At 27.5% G+C, this 21,870-nt stretch overlaps 1 protein-coding gene across 1 annotated transcript; it reads right to left on the bottom strand.

The window, feature by feature from the left end:
- Positions 1-481: 481 nt before the first annotated feature.
- On the bottom strand, positions 482-3,325 carry LOC136086039 (uncharacterized). The gene is made up of 8 exons (XM_065808282.1): positions 3,015-3,325; positions 2,775-2,892; positions 2,444-2,521; positions 2,240-2,338; positions 1,855-1,967; positions 1,369-1,622; positions 807-966; positions 482-723 (listed from the first exon to the last, which is right to left on the bottom strand). Exons 1-8 carry the CDS (start codon positions 3,244-3,246, stop codon positions 569-571), a joined length of 1,209 nt encoding a protein of 402 aa, XP_065664354.1. The 5' UTR covers positions 3,247-3,325; the 3' UTR covers positions 482-568.
- Positions 3,326-21,870: the final 18,545 nt, after the last annotated feature.

Below are 21,870 nucleotides of genomic sequence, written 5' to 3'. Positions count from 1 at the left end.
GACCCATATGGGTATCCCTAAGGGATCCCGGCGGGATTTGACACAGGGCCCCATCTGGGAACCATAAGGGTTGCCCCGCTGCAATGCCCATAAGGGTCCCATATATTTACCGTTCTTTTGCCCTTATGGTTCCCATATAGGCAATCTGGGATTTCATACGGTTGCTTTCTGGTATGCCCATATGGGCCCCATATATGTACAATTATTTCGCCCATACGAATCCTATATAGGCTATCTGGGATATCTTAGGGTTGCCCATGAGGGTCCCATAAGTTTTCTGATTTATTTGTCTCTACTTAGTAGTGCGCCTGTACGTAATCATAAAAGTTATAAAACTCTATACTTTTTATCGTTTATTAACATAAACAACTGGCAAATGGATGTAGGTAAAATGCGTATATTAAAATTATTGATTACCCAATTTAGGTGGATATTTAAAAGACTTTATAAGAAAAGGAATTTTTACATAAAATACTACCGATTTTGGTGATATTTTTTCTTCATTTAAAAAATAAAGAGTAAACAAAAGCAATTCTTGAAAGACGTCGGAAGATGTTTTTTGTGTCCATTAATCTGAACTGGGAGTCGTCATTGTAGCTTTCGTAATTGTATATCGGCGACCGTCAATACCACGATCTCTTGCGTTTGAAAACCATTTTGATAATTCTATTTCAATATCTTTATTATTATATTGATTTGTATTTGGGTTTAGTTTCACAGCACCTATAATTGCAATAAAACTACACTGTATTAAAAGTAATAAATAATATTAACTAGAGACATGCTGCATAATTTATACTACTTACTCAAAAAAACTTGACTAAGCAATAGTGCTTTAAACGATTTCTTTCCTTTCTGCCCTGTCAAATTGAATTGGCGAGCAAGCTGACCATCGAGTAGAACTGGCATCGCTCTCATGACGAAATTTCGTAGATCCTCGCCACCAATGTCTGATATATGTTTTGCCTAAAATAAATGACATGCAATGAAAAGACATAATCGTCTTTCTTAATCATGTAAATTCACGTTTGATCACACTTCCTTTAAACAAGTCACCCTCACTCAAACACAGCAACATATTTAATCGAAAAAGTTTGATATAACGTTAAATATAGACATTTTAAGACACAATTTAAGTAAAGTTTAATAATTTAATATCTTATAGTATGTGATGCGACTCAGGAAGCAGAATTATTATTTTTTAAATGATATAATTACTCCACCATCAGATTTCAACCAACCCTTAATAGCTTTTATAATGATATCATGGCATCAAATCCGAAATTATTTTACGCAACTAAGCCTTTCTAAACTTAAGTTTTGGATTTGTAAATATCGAGTTGAATTTATAAATAATTTTAAACTTACAAGAATTTTTTTTTTCTCAACGCAAAACAACTTTTCCTCTAATGTTTCAACTTCTGCTATAGTGGTCAGTGGCAACTTTATATCTTCAGGCAAATCAAAAATTAATTCTTCAGTAGCTAGCACTTTTTGCTTAATAGAATGCAATAGTGATGTATGCAACTTTAGAGTTTTTTTAATCTCCTCAACATTGCTAACCAAAGTTGCTATTAAATTAAATACTGTTTGCAGGTTAGCAGTTTGACTTAAACTGGATCCTAAATAAAAAAATTATTACAGACTTTAACCGCGTAATAACACAGTTAATGATATGTAATTTTACAAATCTGTAACCGTTATCGTGAGATTTAACAATGTAGCACTCAGAGCAAAAAAAAAGTTTAAATAATTTTCAAAACATTTGTATATAGCCCATTCAAGAAATGGCTCATATTAAAAATATTAACAATATTTAACTAAGAAGTTGAGTTGTTACTATTGGGAATTTACCTGCATTAGTAGAACTTAACATTGACAATGATGTTGCCCTTTCAGCAGTTGAAGCAATAGGATGTGAAAATTGTTCACTATTCCATATGTTAAAGTCATTTGAATGTTCATCACTAATCGAAATGGTAATAAAAGCTAATTATAATACATATATATAATAAATTTTTTCTAGTTATCAGCATATCACTTTTTTATTTATTTAATAAATACTTGATAATTTTTTTTAACATGAGCTACTAAAAAAAACAGTAATCATTTTGAAGATTGAATCCTTTAAGTTTATTTTACAGTGTAACATGCACGACTCCATATTTGCTTTTTATAAAACATTATATTAAATTATATATAAATAAATCCTGTTGTATATGCAAATAATGAAACTCACTGTTGCAACTGATCGTCAACTCTCAATTTGCTGCTTGATGGGAGTTTGCAGGGTGGCTGTGGCTTTGGAACAAGAGCAGAACTTACCAACATCTTCTTTCTTTTAAAATACAAAAGTAATCTTGTATAATGTTAGTGTCCACAGGTTCAATAAACATAAAATAAATTTCTATAAAAAACAAAGCAATTTTGTAAAAGAAATTACTTTGGTTCTACACTACACAATTGATCATTTTCAGATTCCTCGTTTTCTGTTTCTCGGTCATAACTGATCTTTGTCACTCTACATCAATATAAAAGTGACAAAAATTTAAGAGACTAGTATTTTATTTTGTAAAATAATTGTCTACATATTTAAATAAAGAAATATTATAATATTATTATACAAATATTATAGCCACATATACATATTTGACTATAATGCATTATATAATATTTCTATAAAACATATTGGACTACTTGATACATACTTGATAATACATATATATAATTAAAAAAAAATAATTAGAAAAACAAAAACATTAATAAATGCCTACCGTCTTTTTTTGTTTTTCTTGAAAGTACCTGAACTTTCTTCTATCTCTTCAAATGCATTTTCTAAACTAGATGTGTCTTCTGCCATTTTCGCTTTTTGACGAGCATTGTTCAAACTGTCTAAAAATTTGTTTCAAAATAAAAACTGGCAATAAAAAGGTCATACATAAATGTAAATAAATGAAGAAAATAACCAATATGTAAAGTTATGCAAATTTATGCAATATGCAAAATTCATTTACCAGCTAATCCCAGCACCCTTGCCTTGTAGATTGGCCAATTTATCTCTGCATCATGGCTGTTATTTTTTGATTTAGAAATAGTGTTGGGATTTTTAAATGGTGGCCAATAGCACTTCACTGATGTTTGATTTGTAATCAGCAACTGGATATTATTAGCATCCACTCCCTCAAGCCATTTCAACGGAACATAATCTGTTTCGCAAGTGTTTTCAAAAGCAACAATTGCAAACATATTTTAACTAAATAAATGCTTTATAAGTTTTGAAATGTTTTAAAACTTTTAATTACAGTAATTATGTATTTTTTATTAAATACTAAATTTTATAATAATAGTTTTTAAAAGTAAACGTTTTATTAATAACTACTTTAAAATAAGATTTTTTAAAAATAATTTGAATTATTAAAAAAAAAAGCAGATAACAGATAATAGCAAATAGCAAATGATTATTATTAAATACTAAATAAATATAAAACTGTTTAAATTAATACATAATACATTTGTTATTTTAAACCAAGATTTTATTCATAATATTAACTTTAGTAAAAGTGCATTTGAGGGATTACAACAAAACCATTTTTATGTGGCAGCAGAAAATGTTTAGTTCTTAGTTTTCTCAAAGAATAAACTTTTACAAGGTATGAAAGTTTATCAACATAGAAAATAGACAGTAAAGATGAGTCAAGCGGATCTGTAAAAAATGGCTCCTTACGATCAAACTCTAGATAAACAACAAAAGCCTCAGAATCATTTGAATCATTTACGGCAAGAATATTTTTAACTAAACAAATTTTGTTGTCTATAGCAAAGCAGTTGTTTCCATTTTCATTACTAACTAGAAACTTAGAACCAAAATATTGCTTAAATTGGGAGAGGTGACGTAACGGCAATGGAACTGGACCATAGAAATGTTGTTTTTTAAATTTAGAAGTGAAATCAGCAACATTTGTTTTAGAGTATTGTAAGTGGCCCTCTGACAATCTACATATAATTTGTGTAACAGGGGACTGTGGACTACGGATTAACTTCTTAAGTCTTCCTAAATAACTTTCAAAAGGAAACGAAGATACATTGTCTAGCACTCCAAATCTTCGAACATCATCTGGCAAGTGTATTAGTGAATGGACATTATATACACACTGGTCATTTCCATATAACATGCAAAAATTTGACACAAAATACTTTAACAGTTTTTCAGAATAATCTACATAGATGTTACATAAAGATGGGCTAGTAAGTATTCTAATAGCTACTGACAGACACAGAAAGTTAACATACAATTCTTTAGGCAAAACGCCTTTTAGAACAACAACACCAGAATATAATAGAAATTGCCTAAGTTCTGTAGCCTTCCAATGTTTATACTCAGAGAGTGATCTAGGCTTTCGTGCAAATTCTCGAGGAGTATAAGATTTAATTGCAACAAGTTTATCAGATATCAAATCTATTGCTGCCCTTGATAATCTATGAACCAACAAGCCACGTATCCATTGATTTATAAGTCTTCGAACAACTCCTAAACACACTAGATGCATATAATCTAGAGGAAATCCACTAACCAAACCAATATTTAAATTTTCTAAAGGAGATAACAAGGTACTATGATGATCAGGGTCTTTTTTATTTCGGAAATTACTGTCAGTTTGTAAAACAGCAAATAGATTAGGCATTACAACTTTCCCAAGCCAAACTCCAGTTTGTACACACCTTTCACAGAAATTATAACCGTTGTGAAGTTTGATGCACTTTATAAAAGATCGTGCTGGTGCATCACAAATAACTGCTTTTAATTTGATAGAGTAACATTTGTCATTTTTTTTAAACCCTGTATTCTCTAGCATAATCATTTCTGAAACTAAATCTTCCATATAATCATCAAGGGAAGTTGGTTTGCTTTTACCAAAATATACCGCAATCGGAAATGGACACCACCCAGAATTTTGAACCAAGCAAAGTATAGGCCACAAACTATTTGTTGAACTTTTAAAAATTGGCAGACCATCTATATTAATATGCAAATCTAATTGATTTATATCATTATTGAGAGGATACTTTTCAGTAAAAATAGAAAGCCAATACTGCAGGCTAAAATAGAAATATTCCCCACCAGCAACATTTCGAATGTTAACATTTCTAGGAGTACTAAGCAACGATCTTGCATCTTTTGGCAAATCAGGATGTAGCTTATTCAAAAAACCAAGCAAATCGCAACATGCTGTCTGGGAAATGTTAAATTTTACTGCCCAAGAAACCAACTTATCTTTTAAAGTTTCACTTTCACTGAGTTCTTCAGTGAAGTCATTATTCTCCCCATCACTCTCATCATCATCACTATAATCGTCATTTCGAGAAGCCCATTCTGGAAAGTCATTATATTCTTCAGTGTTATATAAATCATCAAGCTGACTATTAAGGTTATTATTAATACCTGTCACATCAGATATTTGCAAATTACTTGGATCACTTGAACTTGACACTTTTACCATATTTATTGGCAAGTTATCAGTATTCGCTTGAGAAACATGTGAGGTTGATACAGGTGAGTTAGGAATATTCACACATGCATTACTCAATATTTCTGAAACCGCAGCAGCTATCTTTCGGTATTGTGTACGTTTTAAATAAAAATGACTCATTCTATTCCAAATAAAAAGTATATATACAAATATTGTACTTTGGATTTAAATTCCTAAATGAAATAAATTATAGTTAAATACACAGTAAGGTAAATCAAACTTTCAACATTTTTTAATTTTTTTAATGGCACCACTATATGTGAATAATAAATTATATTTTATATAATAAAATAATATAATTAAATAAATAATCATAACTTATTATTCACATATAGTGGCACCATAAAAAAAATTTTAAAATGTTGAAAGTTTGAGATTTCAATAATTTAAAAAGTATAAGGGGTCATCCATAAATGATGTCAGTGTTTTGCTCAATTTTTCGACTCCCCCTCCCCCCTTTGTCAAACTCAATTTTTGGCCAAAATGTTATAAATGATGTCAATTTTTGTGTACTAACCCCCCCCCCCCTTAAAAAAAAAGTAAAAATGCTTAAAAACCATTGATTTTTTTTCTGACTAAATGGGTTGTTGAAGTGATCTTTGATTGAAACAATAGTGAATGTTCTCCGCGATCTAAAAGAATATCATACTCTAGAGGTATGTTGAGGTACGTTGCATCAACTTTATTTTCATCTAACCATTCAGCAGTTTCCGAACTCTTCTGCAAGGCGATGACTGCCAAATGTTATGTCTGACGCTAGGCAGCGATACAAACTGTTTGGATTCTTTTGATTGGAGGGAGTGTTAAAGCAGAAGAATAGATAGAAACGTGCTTTTTCAACATAGCTTGAGAGGCAAAGTAGATATTGCACTTTTTACAGATTCTATTAGCTAGCCTAGACTGAATTGATGGACAAAACCGTCATACGGAAGAATCGGAAAGCCTTTGGCAGTACGGGGTTAGGGTTACCACTTGACTCAAATGGTAATATATTAATAAAACGATAGTAATTTTTATTATATGTTAGTAGTTGTAATTTATTTAATGTCTCTGGGAAACTTATTATATTAATTTATAATATTATATTATAAATAATTTAATAAAATATAATATCAAATTCCCGGCATTTAATATTAGTTTCCCTACACACGAAACATCATTTCTATACCATTTAGTAGATATAAATACCTTTAAAATCTGCTCATTAAAACTAAAAAAAACAATTTTAAATTGACATCATTTTGGTCTCAACACCCCCTTTATTGTTAAACTTTTCAGCACTCCCCCCCCCCCCCCATTATTTACTGACATCATTTTATGGATGACCCCTAACCCACCCTTGCTTTATAAATCAAATATTTTAACTTTTCAAAATGTGCAATCCCGCTTAGGTAAAAAAATAAATTAAAAAAACTCTTAAAGGGATTTCCCATAACTTGTAAGTTTTCTTTGTTTCTTGTAAGTTTTCCCTTGTTCAACTTGTAAGTTATGGGAAATCCCTTTAAGATTTTTTTTTTAACTAATTTTTTTACCTAGCAGAATTGCACATTTTGAAAAGGTAAAATTGTTTATTTATAAAGCAAGGGCGTGTTATACTTTTTAAATTATTGAATTCTCAAACTGTGTAAATTAAAAAATACATATTTACTACATATTAAAATGTATACATACTATAATATGATTATAATATGATATTAAATATATATTAAAAATATATATATTTACTACATATTAATATGTATAAATATTACTGTGTATACATTAAACTGTGTAAATTTAAAAAAATTTATTTACTACATATTAATATTATTATGTAGTAAATATATATATTTTAATTTACAGAGTTTGAGAATTCAATAATTTAAAAAGTATAACTCACCCTTGCTTTATAACTAAACAATTTTACCTTTTCAAAATGTTTTTAAATTTTTTTTAAAAGCATTTACGTTTCATAATATATTATGAAACAAAAATATATATTTACTATAGTAACTATATTTTTGGTTTCATAATATATTATGAAACGTGAATGCTTTTTAAAAAAATATCTTTGCGAGGCTAAAGGTGTTAAACGATTAAGTAAAATTGTTCAAACATAATAACGAAAATTTAAAAGAATTATAACACTTTCATTGTCTGATGAACAAATTTTACTAAATAATAGAAATTTCATAATAATTTTAAAATTAGTGACTTATTTTAAGAGATTTCAATGTAATTTTTTTATAAAGCAACATAAAATATTTAGTGCTAAATTTTCTACACGAAGAAATTTTGCAAGAAATAAAAGTTTTAAAGACGAATTAACATTGAAGACGAATCAAGTTTAAGAAGGCATGTTTTACAGACTTATTTGATTCATCATTAGTGTATAAATAGTATTTAAAAAACAAATAATATTCAAAACCAGCACATATTTGGTTTATGTAGATTAATTTTTTGGTATCAACAGTTTCCAGTATGATAAATAAATAGACCAACTTTATCATGACACAAGCTGTGTTTTAAATTATTGTTAATAATAACAATATTAAATTGCATTGAGACTTTACAATCTTCAGCAAAACAAAACAAAAACTATATAATATATAATTGATGTCATTATTTTCCATTTTTTTAATAAATATTTTATGATAACTAAACCAAAAATATCTTTTTAGAAAAATATTAAAAAAATGTAAAAGAAAAGAATTAATGCAATCATCAATAATAAACATAAGCAATTTATGAATATGATAATTTTAAACAAAATACAGCAAAAGAAATAATACGTATTGCAAAGAGGTAAGCGTTAAACCATTTTGATAAATCTGCCTCGATATCAATTTTAACATTTATTTCCCATACGGGTCCCAGACAGATCCCGCGATAATACGTATTGCAAAGAGTATTGCAAAAAATAATACGTATTGCAAAGAGGTAAGCGTTAAACCATTTTGATAAATCTGCCTCGATATCAATTTTAACATTTATTTCCCATACGGGTCCCAGACAGATCCCGCGAAAAATACCCTTATGTATCCCATACCAGATTACCGGACAAATCCCATACGGTACCCATATCGGTTGGTTGGCTGGGTAAGTACGTGTGAGTAAGCAGGCTAAGGAAAATCAGGCAGAACTAAGTAAGTTAAGTAAGGACTAAGTAAGTAAGAAATACGGCCGTATAAAAAATAAACACTATAAGAAAAACATAAGTAAGTAGGCATACTAAGACAAAGTTAAGATGGAATCAGAGGCGTAGAAAGAATTTTTTGGTGTTCGAGATAGGTAACTTCCAGACATGGAGCAAACTCCAAACATTTATATGTTTATACTTATGTCAAATAATGAGGGTTTGCAAAAAATTGCGATGATTGGAGGCTGGGAACAAAAAAGCCTTTAAATTTTTGCCCCCCCTGCCCCAAACGTGAGAGCAACAAGTTGATGAAGTATTTTTTGTACTATTCTTAACTAGACTTATATTCATCGATAAATTTTAAGTTTCATAGTATTATCTATTAGCGTTTAAAAATTATTACTTTATAAAATGTGCAACCCCCTCAAATTGAGGGGGGTTTAAACTTTATATGGTCATAATTTTTGAACGCTAAAATATTTTTAAATGAAATCTAAAATTTATCGATGAATATAAGTCTAGTTAAGAATAGTACAAATAATACTTCATCAACTTGTTGCTCTCACGTTTGGGGCAGGGGGGCGAAAATTTTGGGGCGTTTTTGTTCCCAGCCTCCAATCATCGCAATTTTTTGCAAACACTCATTATTTGACATAAGTATTAACATATAAATGTTTGGAGTTTGCTCCATGTCTGGAAGTTGCCTATCTATAACACCAAAAAATTCTTTCTACGCCTCTGGATGAAATAAATAAGGTTGTGTCAGGGTGACACCATGTTTTTTTATCTTCCAAAAAAAAAGTTAAAGTCAAAATGGCTGCAGATGATGTTGATTTTTCGCGTATGATTGTAAGACGGAATTTATTTTCAAGACCTACATATAAAAGTAATTTAAGACCAAATATACTTCTAAATTACCCAAATATAAACTGGATGGACAATGGCCTTTTCATAGAGATGCTTTTTTTGAATTTTTTGATAGGACCTCCTTTGATGAAAATGAGTTAACAGATCCTAATAATACGGAACTAAGAGCTCTGAGACGTAGAAGAGCTAAGAAAAATTTGAAAAAAATAAAGCGTCAATATTGTAGAAAAGCGCTGATGTGTTATAGAAAAACAAAAGGCAAGTATATAAATAATAAACAAAATCGTGAAATGGATCGAGTAGGAAAACCGATATATCGTTTTGTTTTAACAAATGTGGATCGCGATAAACAAAGAAATACTTAAAAAAATGAGACATAGAAGACATAGAGGACACAGGACTGTTAGAAGATACATTTTTGTTCACCGAAAATCGAGACCTCATCCTAGATCTCATCATTCTTTAATTGGTAAAGGGCGAAATTGTATACTTAGAAAACGTGGTAAAGGTATCCTTGGTAGCCTATTAGGAAATATACCCATACTTGGTGGTGTATTTAAAACCATATTTTAATTGGATTAAAAAACAAGTATAAAAAAGCTCAACTCTGCAAACGTTTATTTAAAAAAATGAATTTATTGCAAGCGTGTAAACAAACGCATAGAAGAACGCAGAACAAAAAGTATTGCAAAAAAATTTTTATCACTAAATCTCAACAACATGTAAAAGAAAACTTGAACGAGCATATTAGGCTCTTAAAAGATATGAAGAAATATAATAAAATCTCTTTGAAAAATTTACGAACAGATACGAGCTCGCAAGGTGAATACATTTTAACCTATGAATACAAAAATGGTATCGCTGAAATTATAAGTGGTAGCAAAGATACTGGACACACGAAATCATCTACGTTTTTCGGCGGTTTGATATTGGATTATGATAATATAAATAATTTATATACAATTTCACATGTAAACAAAGAAATATTTTATGTTGGTAATAAAATACCAAAAATAAATTGTTAAAAAAAAATATTTAATGGTGTTTTTTCTGTTGTTTTTTTATAAAAAAAATTATAAATTTAGTTTTTTGATATAAAAAAAATTCATTTGAAAAAAATGGATATTAAAACTTGTTTGCAAGGGTTTTATAAATCAATTATTAATTTAGAAATTTCTACCTTTACAGGTAATGATAGTTTAAAACAAGTCCATGGTAATTTTAAATTATTTTTTCGTTTGGATGGAAGTAAACAAATCAAAGTAACTCGTGTTAATTATAAAGCCCATATTGATTTTATTTATGACGAAAGCAAACACGAATTTGAAATGGTATATGGAGACTTTGTTGATGTTATTAAAGAGTCATTTTAACATTTGGCTACTCGAAGAAGGAGACATTTTAAAAAATGACTTTTGAAACTTATGCAGAGGATTGTTACCCATTTCCACAATTATCTGATTTTTATATTTTGCTATTTAAAGCTACTAATAATGCTAAGGGAGATTTTTCCTTTTCACATCGTTTGAAACAGGGACAAATTATTAAAGTAACTCGTTCCAATGATTAACTCAATATTGGGTTTATATATGAAGATGGAGAGGAACATTCTTTTGAAATAACTGAAAAATTTTTTTCATTATTTGTTCTAAAATCTCTTGCAGGATGGTTTATCGACGAAAAAGACAGAAAAGACATTATAGATCTAAGATACGTAAGCGAGGAAGAGTCCGACGAGGAAGAGGATTAGCATGATTAGCTGATTTTATAAGGATTAGCTTAGAGGATTAGCTGATTTTATAACCCCTAAAAATGTAACCAAAGCTTTGCAAGTGGGTTCGCTATTATACGGTATAAAAAAAGCGTGGAAAGGCAAAAAAACAAAAACTCCTCCTGTTCCTGTTGTTACAAAACCTACCAACCCTTATATGCCTCCGGATAAAGTGTTTGAAGTATATTATTAAAAAAAAAAGACAGTTGTAAAAAAAATATTATATTATTTCATCTAAAGAATAAACATGTATAAATAAAATATTGTCTTGTTTTTCTTCTCCTTTTTTCTTTTTATAACGTTTTATAAGAATTGACTTTTTTCCTTTGCAAGTTAAACAAATTGTTTTATGAAAATGTATTTTGCTGATTTTTTGGTGACGGTGTTAAAAAACCATCCTTCTTTATTTTTAACGTGTATAGTGCAGTTTTTTAACAAGTGACTGTTTTTTTATCTTTTAAAACCACAAAAAACAGCTCGCTATATCCATTAGACGTTGCACATTTTTCTTCTACAATGTCTTCAAGCAGTGTGTGTGCTGTTCTCTTCATGTTTGTTTATATTAAATTCAGAGCTATCAGCCTTTTTATTTTTTTTTTAGTTATGCGCTCATCAATAGGAACATCTAAAAATTGATTGGCAGTCTTTAATCGTTTGTAATTATTTGCATAAATCCTATCCATTTCAGTTTGGATCATGTAATAAATATTTTCTTCGTTCATCACAGATAGAATAGCTTGAATATCCAATACAGATAATTTGTCCCACGTAGCTTCATAATTTGTTCTTAAGAATCCAGAATCTTTTAAAAATCTTTTAATAGCATTTTGAGCCAATATTTGTTTTTCATAAATATCATAATTCAAAGGAATTTGTTTTGTTTTAATAGACAATAGATCACGTTCCAGATTTTCCAACGTTCCAAATTGTCTTTTTCATACAGTTGTTTGGCAGTGTTATCATGGTGTGGAAAGAGTTCTTTTTTAATAAATTGAAAAAATGAATAGAGATTTAGTTGAATTAGTGCAGAGGCATGAAGAGTTGTTACTTCATAAAAATAATTGTTTAACAGTCTGCACAACGAAGGTAAATAAATTTGATCAGTATATGATACATTTTCACTGCGAAAGACTTTAGCTACAAAATAAGCGGCAAGTGCTCCACATATACTACTATCATTCCATTGAAAATGAAATTTATTGTATGAAAAAAATACGTTTTAATTGCCAGTGATTTCACTATATTTTAAAATAAATTTGGTAAACCAATAAAACTCGCGATTTTCTGCTGTTCATTATGTAGGAAAATGATTTGACTGTCTTATATAAGAATTACTTTCAATTTCATTGTAGTTTATGTTAATAGTATTGATTTGTATATTGCTATTGACTTCTTCTACTGCTTCAAACAAATATTTATTAAATCATAAATGTTTTGGAATTTGTTGTAATACACTTTCTTCTCCTAAACTATCAAAACAAAAAAAATGACCCTTGTCTATTTTCATCAACACTCTCCAATGTTGACCTGCTTCTTTTGTGGTTTCATTGTTGTAAATGATAAAAGAACCATTTTTTTTCATTTGATTAATAATATGAATATGAGTTTTTGTTTGACTCAACTGATCAAAAGCATAAACTCCTATAAAATAATTTTTAAATTCTGAATTTATAAAAAAACGAGACAAAGATTCGTCAGTAGCCATTTTTATTCTTCTTTTTCTAAACTAAAAAAGCTCGTAATAAATATAGTTACAATAGCGTGTAATATATTAACAAATAAAGTTTTTTTATCGCTGGTTCCTTCCTTTATAATTCCTTCAATGTTTCTTTTAACAGTTTTTTTTTTTAAAGCTCTATCTAGTTTTTCTATCAAAGATGAGACGGTAGGTATTACTTTTGTTGTAAACGTATCTAACGGTGATCAAACTGTCTGTTTGATCACCGTCTGTTTGATCCATAGTAGGTTTGAGGCTTCTGTCTAGTAGCAAAACAGTAAGATTGGCTTTATAAAGTTCAGCTATATAGTTATCATCGAGTTGTTCTTTTAAATCATCAAAGTAGTTGTGATGAACAAGACATTGTTGAGGATTTTCGAGTAAATTATTAAATTGACTGTTTTAAAACATTTTGCAATACTGTAAGAATTTAATGTTATTCTTTTTGAATCGAGTACATTTTGTAAAAATATATATGATTTTTTATCTGTAAAATGTTCTTCTTCTACACGATCAGATGAGGGTAAAGAATTTCCAGACTTGTTTTCATAATGTTTGTATCTTTTAGACACCTCATCAAGCGCGCACACTGCGCAATTGCTGTGAATTGTTTTAATGATGCTATCAACGCGATTCATTTTTAATAAAAAAAAATATAAATAATTTTTTTTTTAAATTGATTTTTTATACTTTTTTATTCATTTTATTAAAAGAATATGCTTCTTTTTTTAATAAAAAAGCAATTTTTTTTAGTTGTGGATGTTAGATATTGAGTACATTAGCAACAATAATAATCATCCTTGGAGAAGACATTGTATTCGGGAATTAAGCCTAACGACAAAAAATATTATCACGTTCAAGTCATACCGTGCATAAAATTGGAAGAATTACCTGAAAAATACAAAAAAACTTATTATTATTGTCTAAATAATATTCATGGCTTATCATACTATCATACTTTTAAATATACTGGAGAGATTATATTTTGCAGTTCAGTAATTCCATATTTGAAAAAACAATTTGATAAATATGAATTTAATTTAGTTTTTAATAAAGGTGGTCATATTGAGAAAGATGTTTTGGAAACTATAAAAAATAATAACATTTACACTTTTGATTTATCACATTTTTTGTTTCCTAAAATCGCCAAACTACCTGTTTACGCAAACAACGAAGATTTGTGTTTGGAACATTTTCAGCACAGTATTTATAGAGAACATTCTTACAAACATTGCGCCAAATACGAAACGCTTATGTTTTCACTGTATTTAGAAGATTTTGTAAATGGTTTCATAAATAACGGATGTGTTGATCAATATACTGAATTATGCGTGAAAAAATATGCAAATTTAATTTCGCTTATAAAAGGAAACATGCAATGTATGAAAGTTTTGAAAAAAGACACTTGTGAATGTTTTGACAATATATTTCGTATTAATAAACTTGTATATCAACTTTTTGATATGGAAAAAAAAATAAAAAATATATAAAAAAATGTCTTATTTATAATCCTTCTTTTGCAGTGACATAATATTTGGTATAATTAGTGTTTCTGTGTATAGTTTGTTTCAATACTATTTCGTTAGTATTGTAATTATAAACTTCGTCCTCTTTTCTGTATAGTACCATTGAAATGTTAAAGTTTCTTTTAAAGAAAAAAAAACCATTAAGCAGTAGGCAACATTTCTATTAAACTTTTTTCGTGAAAATTACAACGTTCAAAGGCTTTATAAATGTAAACTTTATCTCCTTCTTGGTGTACTTTTTTTTCTATAAAATATTCATAAACAGGAGCAGGTGTATAAATGGTGTAATAGGCATTATGAAAAACGTTATCATTGAACGAAAAGTAAGGCGTTTGGTCCATGCAAGCAGGATAAACGTTTTTTAATATTTTACAATTTTTCTTCAAGTTATCATACTCCCATTTGTTAGATAGATAAGGAAACAAAAAATAATACTTCAAAGTCAGTTTAAGTTTGCTTTTCCACGGAGTGCATTGCTTTTCCATGTTTTTTGAATTGTAATAAAGTTTATACACTTTAATAAACTCTTCTAGTTTTTTTTTTAGTTCTTCGTGTTGTTTTTCTACTTTGGTTTTGGTTACATTTAAAAAATCATTGTTCATCATGCGACATACTTCAAACATGCTCGTTCTCCATGAAGGTGATTGTTCTGCAAAATTCATATAACGACGAGAAGGTTTTTCAAACAAATGAAGCCAGTTTTCATAGTCTTTAGCTATAAAAATATAATACAAATCCTTGTATTTTTCTTCTTCTAAGTTTAACTCCAAGTTAAAATTTTTTAAGTAAGTAAATATAATTTCTTGCCATTCTTTATACGTGTTATTTAAATGGTAAAATTCAAACAACATAGGATGTAAATCGTTATCTGGATAAAAAAGTTGAACGGCTTTAATGAGATTTTCGTCGAGTTGTTTGCTAGTTATTTTCTCTTTCAAAAATGAACTAGAACTTATTATTTTACCCTTTATATAGGAAAATAGATTTAATTAAAAAAATTACAAAAAAATTTTTCTTCGTCTTCTTCTGGTACTTCTGGTATTTCTGCTATTTCGACTTTTTGCTTCACTCGCACTTTTTTTGCTTCACACGCAGCATCTTTTTCGTCTTTTGTTAATTTCAGTTCGGATCTGAATAAATAATTTGTTTTGTTGAGATCGCACATATCTCTGTACTTCCATTGTAACAAAATTTCACAGCCCTCATTTTTTGGTTTGTAAATCAATTCTTTTTTAACATAGTTAAATTGTGCCAGTGGTTTGAGAGTTGAATATTGTTTATCTTTTACATTTTTTGCTTCTTTAAATTCGATAAGCCACAAAGTAGCAGCAGCTAATTCTGCAAATTTAACATAGGTGTTATCGTTGCAATAAACAGTTTAAAACTCTGACATTTTTGTTTAGTTGTGTTTTGAATAAATTTTTAAATTAAAATGAACTCCTTTTATACTGTTTGAGTTGAAAAGAGAGATTAAAAAAACAAGTACCAAACAAGTTTTTTTTTTAAAAAAACGTTAATTCCCTATGAAGAGTTTAATGTTCAAAAATGTGGTGTGATGTACTTTAAACTTTGTACTTTGATACTTTAATTCTATTTTAATGATAGAGATGATGTTGTTATGACTACCATTTATATAAAAAAGGGGGAAAAACTTGTTCAACTCATCAACATCTTCTGCTCAAGACAGTGAGATATAAAAAATGTGTTTAGATTGCAAAAAAATGGAAAAGGAAGAAAATAGTTATTATGAAAGAACAAGAATGGAAATTGTAAAATTAAAATACAAATATTTTGATGGTAGTGTTCGAATAGAAAAATCTTTAGTTGAAGAAGATTACGATAGAAAATTAGTAAAAAAATAGAAGAATAATTTTTGAATATGTGGATAGATACTGAATTTAATACTAGTGTGCCTTTATTGCCCTATATTAATGAACTTTTTAATAGACCATTAAACGAAAATGATTTAAAACAGTTTAAAATTTATTATTATTGGTTTGGGCTCTGTGGGTTTTGTGAAAAACTATATTTGTTTTGTTTTTATTGTTTTTTTTTGTAAATTAAGTTTTTGTAAAAATTGTATTGTTTCTCATAAAAAAAAAAGAGAACATGTAGTTTATTCTTTAATAAAAACACAATGTATGTATTTAAAATTTTTTTAGATGATTAAAATAAGAGATGCTCGTAGCAAACGCTATCCATGGTCTTTTTATGAATCAAAAGAGATTAAAAGGATTGAAATAAAAGATACTCATGAATGGACTTTTTATGAAACAAAAAAGAGCGCTTGTTTTGATTTGAGAAGCACAAAGGATTATTTACTTCAACCACAACAACGTATTTTAGTAAGCACTGGAGTGTATATTGATTTAATAAATTCAGATTTAGTAGGACACATATACTCAAAATCAGGTATGGCTCTTAAATATGGTGTTGTTGTGTTGAATTCTCCAGGAATAATAGACGCTGATTATAAAGATGAAACTAAAGTCATATTGATGAATCATTCAAAAGAAGATTATATTATTAAACGTGGAGATGCTGTTGCTCAAATGGGATTTGTGAAATCATTTAAAGCTTTAAAAAATGTAGTAGAAATCGAGGGTTGCTGTTGTCGTGAAGTGAAAATGACAATGATTAAAGATGAAGAAAGAAAGGGTGGTTTTATTTCCACTAGAAAATAAAATTTTTGTAATATTTTTTTATAAATTTTTTTTATTTTTTTAGATTAGTAAAAAAAAATTATGGCTGATAGACCTTCATTTACCATTTATACTGACAATCCGAGTATTTTATTTAATGGTTTGTATAATGAGAAAATAATGAATTTAGATTTTCGAGTATCCATTTTAGAAGAAATGCACAATAATAATGGTCATGGCAGCAAGATATGGATTTTTGAAAATTTTAAAGAGCAATTAAAAAATGAAAGCAAAGTTTATTATAGTTTGCAATTTTATTATAAAAATTATCAAATTTTAATGAAAATGAATATCAATATGAAATGCGATAACCATAAGGAAAAAGAAATTGGTTTGTATATAATAATGAGATCCTCACCTTATGATACCATTTTAAAATGGCCTTTTATAAATCGTGTTATTACTTTTAAACTGTGTAGACATAATGGTAAACAAATGAAAAAAAGTTTTATTACCGAGAATAATGTTTCTTTTCAACGACCAGCTAAAGATGGAGAAAATTGTGGATATGGATATTGCAATTTTATAAAAAAAGCTGACATTAATGATTATTTAATTGAAAATAATTTGTATATCAAATGTAAAATTAAGTAATTTTTTAATATAAGGTATTTTTAAAAAAAAGGTATAAATAATTTTTTAAATTTTTTTAGAAAAAATTAATAAAAAATGAATAAAGACGAACATCTTTGGGATACTATTTTCAAACTAAAGCAAGAAGAAAATCAAATCCTATTTACTTGGCAAGATATTAAAAAACTAGATTGTGAACAACATAGACGATTAGAAAGCATAATGGCATATGTACAAAATCATCAACTTAATTCATTTAATGAAGCACTTGATAATTTGAATAATATGAAAATGATTTTTTATCAAACTATTGAAAGTATTTCATTAAATATACTAGAATCTTATTTGTATATTTTTTTCTCTAATTGAGCTTGTTTGTCGTGAAACAGAAAAAATATTTACAGATTCATTAGACTTAATATCAAAAGAGGGTATGAATGAAATGGAAAAGAACAGTTTTTTTTTTAATTATTTAAATAATGTAAAAATGATTTCAAAAAACTTTTTAAAATTGTTATCTTTTAGTTATAAACACATTGAATATACTCACGATTTAGAATATGATTTTAATCATTTATCTGTTTAATTTTTTTTAGATTACCTAATTAAACATTAATTTTCATGATAGTGTTTTGTTTATTTAATTTTTTTTTTACTGTAATTTTTTTTTTAGACAACTAATTAAAAAATGAATAATGAAAATTGGTCTGAAGATCGTATTCAATGGATTAGCAAATATTACAAGCCACATCATTCTGAACAGGAATTGTGGAAGACTTTGGAAGAATTATCACCTGTTTTTTATTTTCATTTTGTTATCATTGAAGAATTTTTATCATTTAAGAATTTATGATCATCAAGATGGAATATTAGGAGAGTTTGAAAAAATAACAGAAATTATAAATAAAAATAACGAGCTGATAAAAAATTGTCTAAATCTACGTAATTTTTTAATAGAATTGATAAATCATATGGTTGTTATTTGCAGTCTTGCGATTGAAGATGATCAGTTTATAGTAACAAAAGAAAAAGAGGAATTTTCGAGAAGAGATGAAGTCATGTTTTCATATATAAAAACAAACGTAGACATGAAAGATTTTCATTATATTTCAAAGCATGAAGAAAGATTAATGTTAAAAAAAACAATTAAAAATTATTTTATTACTACTTTTGTAAATATTCTTAATGAGTAATTTTTTTGTACCCTATTTGTATTTTTCAAACTTTGTACTTTAAAAACATTGTATTTTTTAGGTTTAACTAATTAAAAAAATGGATTTCCTTCAAGAAATTCATTATGGAAAATTTTTGTCTCATAAATACAGAAAGTTGGATAAATTGAATTCAGATATTGCTTTTGAATATAAAATGATCAAATATTATATTAAATATGGTGAAGATGCTAAACATTGTATTAAAAATTTTCACGTCAACAGATTAAAAGAAGCTATGGATGAAATGAATAAATTAATACGAGAAGATGCTGAGAAAGATTGTTTAAAAGACAGATTAAAAACTTTACAAGTGTATATGCAAGCCATGTACAAATTATTTACTACAAATCGAGAAAATATTGAATGGCTTAATAGAAAAATAGCAGAAGAGAAAGAAAAACAAAAAGAAAGAGAAGTGGCTATGTTTGAGTATATTGAAAAAAATGTTCCTGAATTTTGCAAAGAAATAATAAATTATTTTTATTTTGAAAATAAGACTGAAAAAACAATACGTTTTCGTGAAGAATTACAATAACCATTTTTAAAAACGATGGAATATATGAGTACTTTTTGTTTAGATTAAATTTTTATTATTTTTTTTTAGATTACATAATAAAAAATGGAAAATGAAACAGGTACAAAAGAGAACTTTCAGCTGGTGATTATTTAGAACTTTGTGAATGTGAAACTCTTTGTTCGGAATGTCAAAAACGTATTAAAGAAATAACTGATGTGTTATCTGAACTTAAAACATTAATGAATAATGTAAACAAACTTCTTGATGCCACCGACTCTTCTTTTTAAAATTTTTGTTATTGTAATGATGATAAATTGTATTTTTAATTTTTTTTAGATTACATAATAAAAAAATGGTAAAAATAACAGTACGAGCAACCAATAGTTTTATGACACCTGTAGTAACCACATCTCGATATATAGAACTATGTCCCAATTGTCAAAAGGCTAAAATTGTATATGCGATGAACGAACCAAAGAAAAAAATTTTATAATTCATTTTTTTTTTTTATTGTATTTTTTTAGATTACATAATAAAAAATGTCTTTTGAAAATCAAGTTGAAAAATTAATCACTCAACTTTTATTAATATCAGCTGGTATTTCTGATGAAAGTCAAACAATGCGAAGGCTACTGGAAGAAGCTGAATCTTGTCCAAAAGAAAATTGTACTGGTTTTAGTGTTTGTGAATCTTGTAAAGAAACTTATGATTATATTCATCGTTATATTCACGAAGAAAATATTAAAGAAACTATACTTGAAATATTTAAAAATTATACTTTATTATAAATAAATTTTTTGTAATTATTTTTGTGTAGGTTACATAAAAAAAAAATGGATGTATTTTATGAAATTGAAATTGTTAAAAATGAAGATGGAAGTTTTGGTATCATTAATGATAAAATTGTGAACATAGATCTTGCACCTCTTCTCTTTGAACTCGCGGGAAGTGATATTTACAATAATGTTCGTAATGATTTAGATAAATGGGGCTGTTTGGAAGATTTTAATCGTAAAGAAATGTCTCAAGATATGTCTTAAGAAGAATTTGATGATTTTGTAAAAGAAGTTCGTCAAATCAAACCAGAAGAATTTCGAGTTATCAGTTATTCAGAAGAAAAATCTTAGCAATTGAAAAAGAAATTTTGTTACAATGTTTATCAGCAATAGCGTTTTCAGGATATGGTTATCTCAACATGATTCAGAAATATGTGAGAAAGTTGCGAAAAAATAGGCTGTATGGAAACATTACTCCATGTTATTTGTAAAAAACGCCTAACCCTAACCCTAACCCAGCAAAAAAAATTGGTTTGTCAAAAGTTTTGCTAAAAAAAACTAGGAAATATCGTGAAAGCGAAATTCTTTGTTTGGGATTATGTCCATGTCAAAATAACAATTTGTGTTTTTAATGTCAAATAAACAAAAAAGCGATTATACATTCAGAATTTAATAATTATGAAAGGAAATGTAAACATTTTTTATATATGGACATGTAAATACTTTTTTTATAATAAAAGCATATTTATTTTTGACTTTATCTATTTCAGTCAGAGTGATAAATGTTTTTTGAATTAAAAAAATGTCAGTTTTTTTTAGATGAATAAAGTAAAGATACTGAGATAATGATAACAGATAATGAATTACCTTTTGTCTTTGTCTCGGTATCTTATTTTTCTTAAAGCAGCAACAAAGTTAGATTTTACGTTCAGAAAAAAAAAAAAAAATTTTATATATTGTGAAAAATGTTTTGATCAAGTGTATTATATGTAATTTTTTTTTAGATGAATAAAATAAGAAAAAAAGATAATAAAAAAATGCTCAAGTTATTATGTGAACAAAAAAACCTATTAATAGAAGATGAAATGATGGCTATAAAGTTTTTGTCGATTGTTAATGAACAAGACGATTTATCATGTATAGTGGAAAAAATTGTTGACCAGAACATTATTTTTATGTTTTTTGTAAACTATGCTATTATGAATTTATATTCAAAATAAATTTTTTTTTTCAGCAAAATAAAAAAAAAATGTTATCTTTACAACAACAAAAAGCGCTTCAATGGCTTGATGAAGGAAAGAATTTTTTTATTACTAGAGGTGCTGGATGTGGAAAAAGTTATATTGTCAAAGAAATTGCTCAAAGTATACAAATTTATAAATTAATGCATATTACTGCAGGTACAGGAAAAGCAGCTCATTTATTAAATGGTGTCACTATACATGCTTTTGCTGGTATAGAAACTGGTGTAAAAAGTTTAGATTATTATAAACGTCATATGCATCCAGACATTAAAAAAACGTGGTTGGAAACTGATGTTTTAATTATTGATGAAATTTAA

This window comes from Hydra vulgaris, chromosome 10 (genome assembly GCF_038396675.1).
Source record: "Hydra vulgaris chromosome 10, alternate assembly HydraT2T_AEP".
NCBI classification, from domain to species: domain Eukaryota; kingdom Metazoa; phylum Cnidaria; class Hydrozoa; order Anthoathecata; family Hydridae; genus Hydra; species Hydra vulgaris.
This window is presented reverse-complemented; position numbering and strand designations above follow the sequence as displayed.

Excerpts from the sequence above, each read along its gene's own strand:
- LOC136086039 (XM_065808282.1), bottom strand. The coding sequence starts at position 3,246 with ATGTTTGCAATTGTTGCTTTTGAAAACACTTGCGAAACAGATTATGTT. Across the intron at positions 2,522-2,774 it reads AAGAAAAACAAAAAAAGACG|AGTGACAAAGATCAGTTATG; the intron begins GTAGGCATTTAT and ends ATATTGATGTAG. Across the intron at positions 724-806 it reads GCTTAGTCAAGTTTTTTTGA|GTGCTGTGAAACTAAACCCA; the intron begins GTAAGTAGTATA and ends TTGCAATTATAG.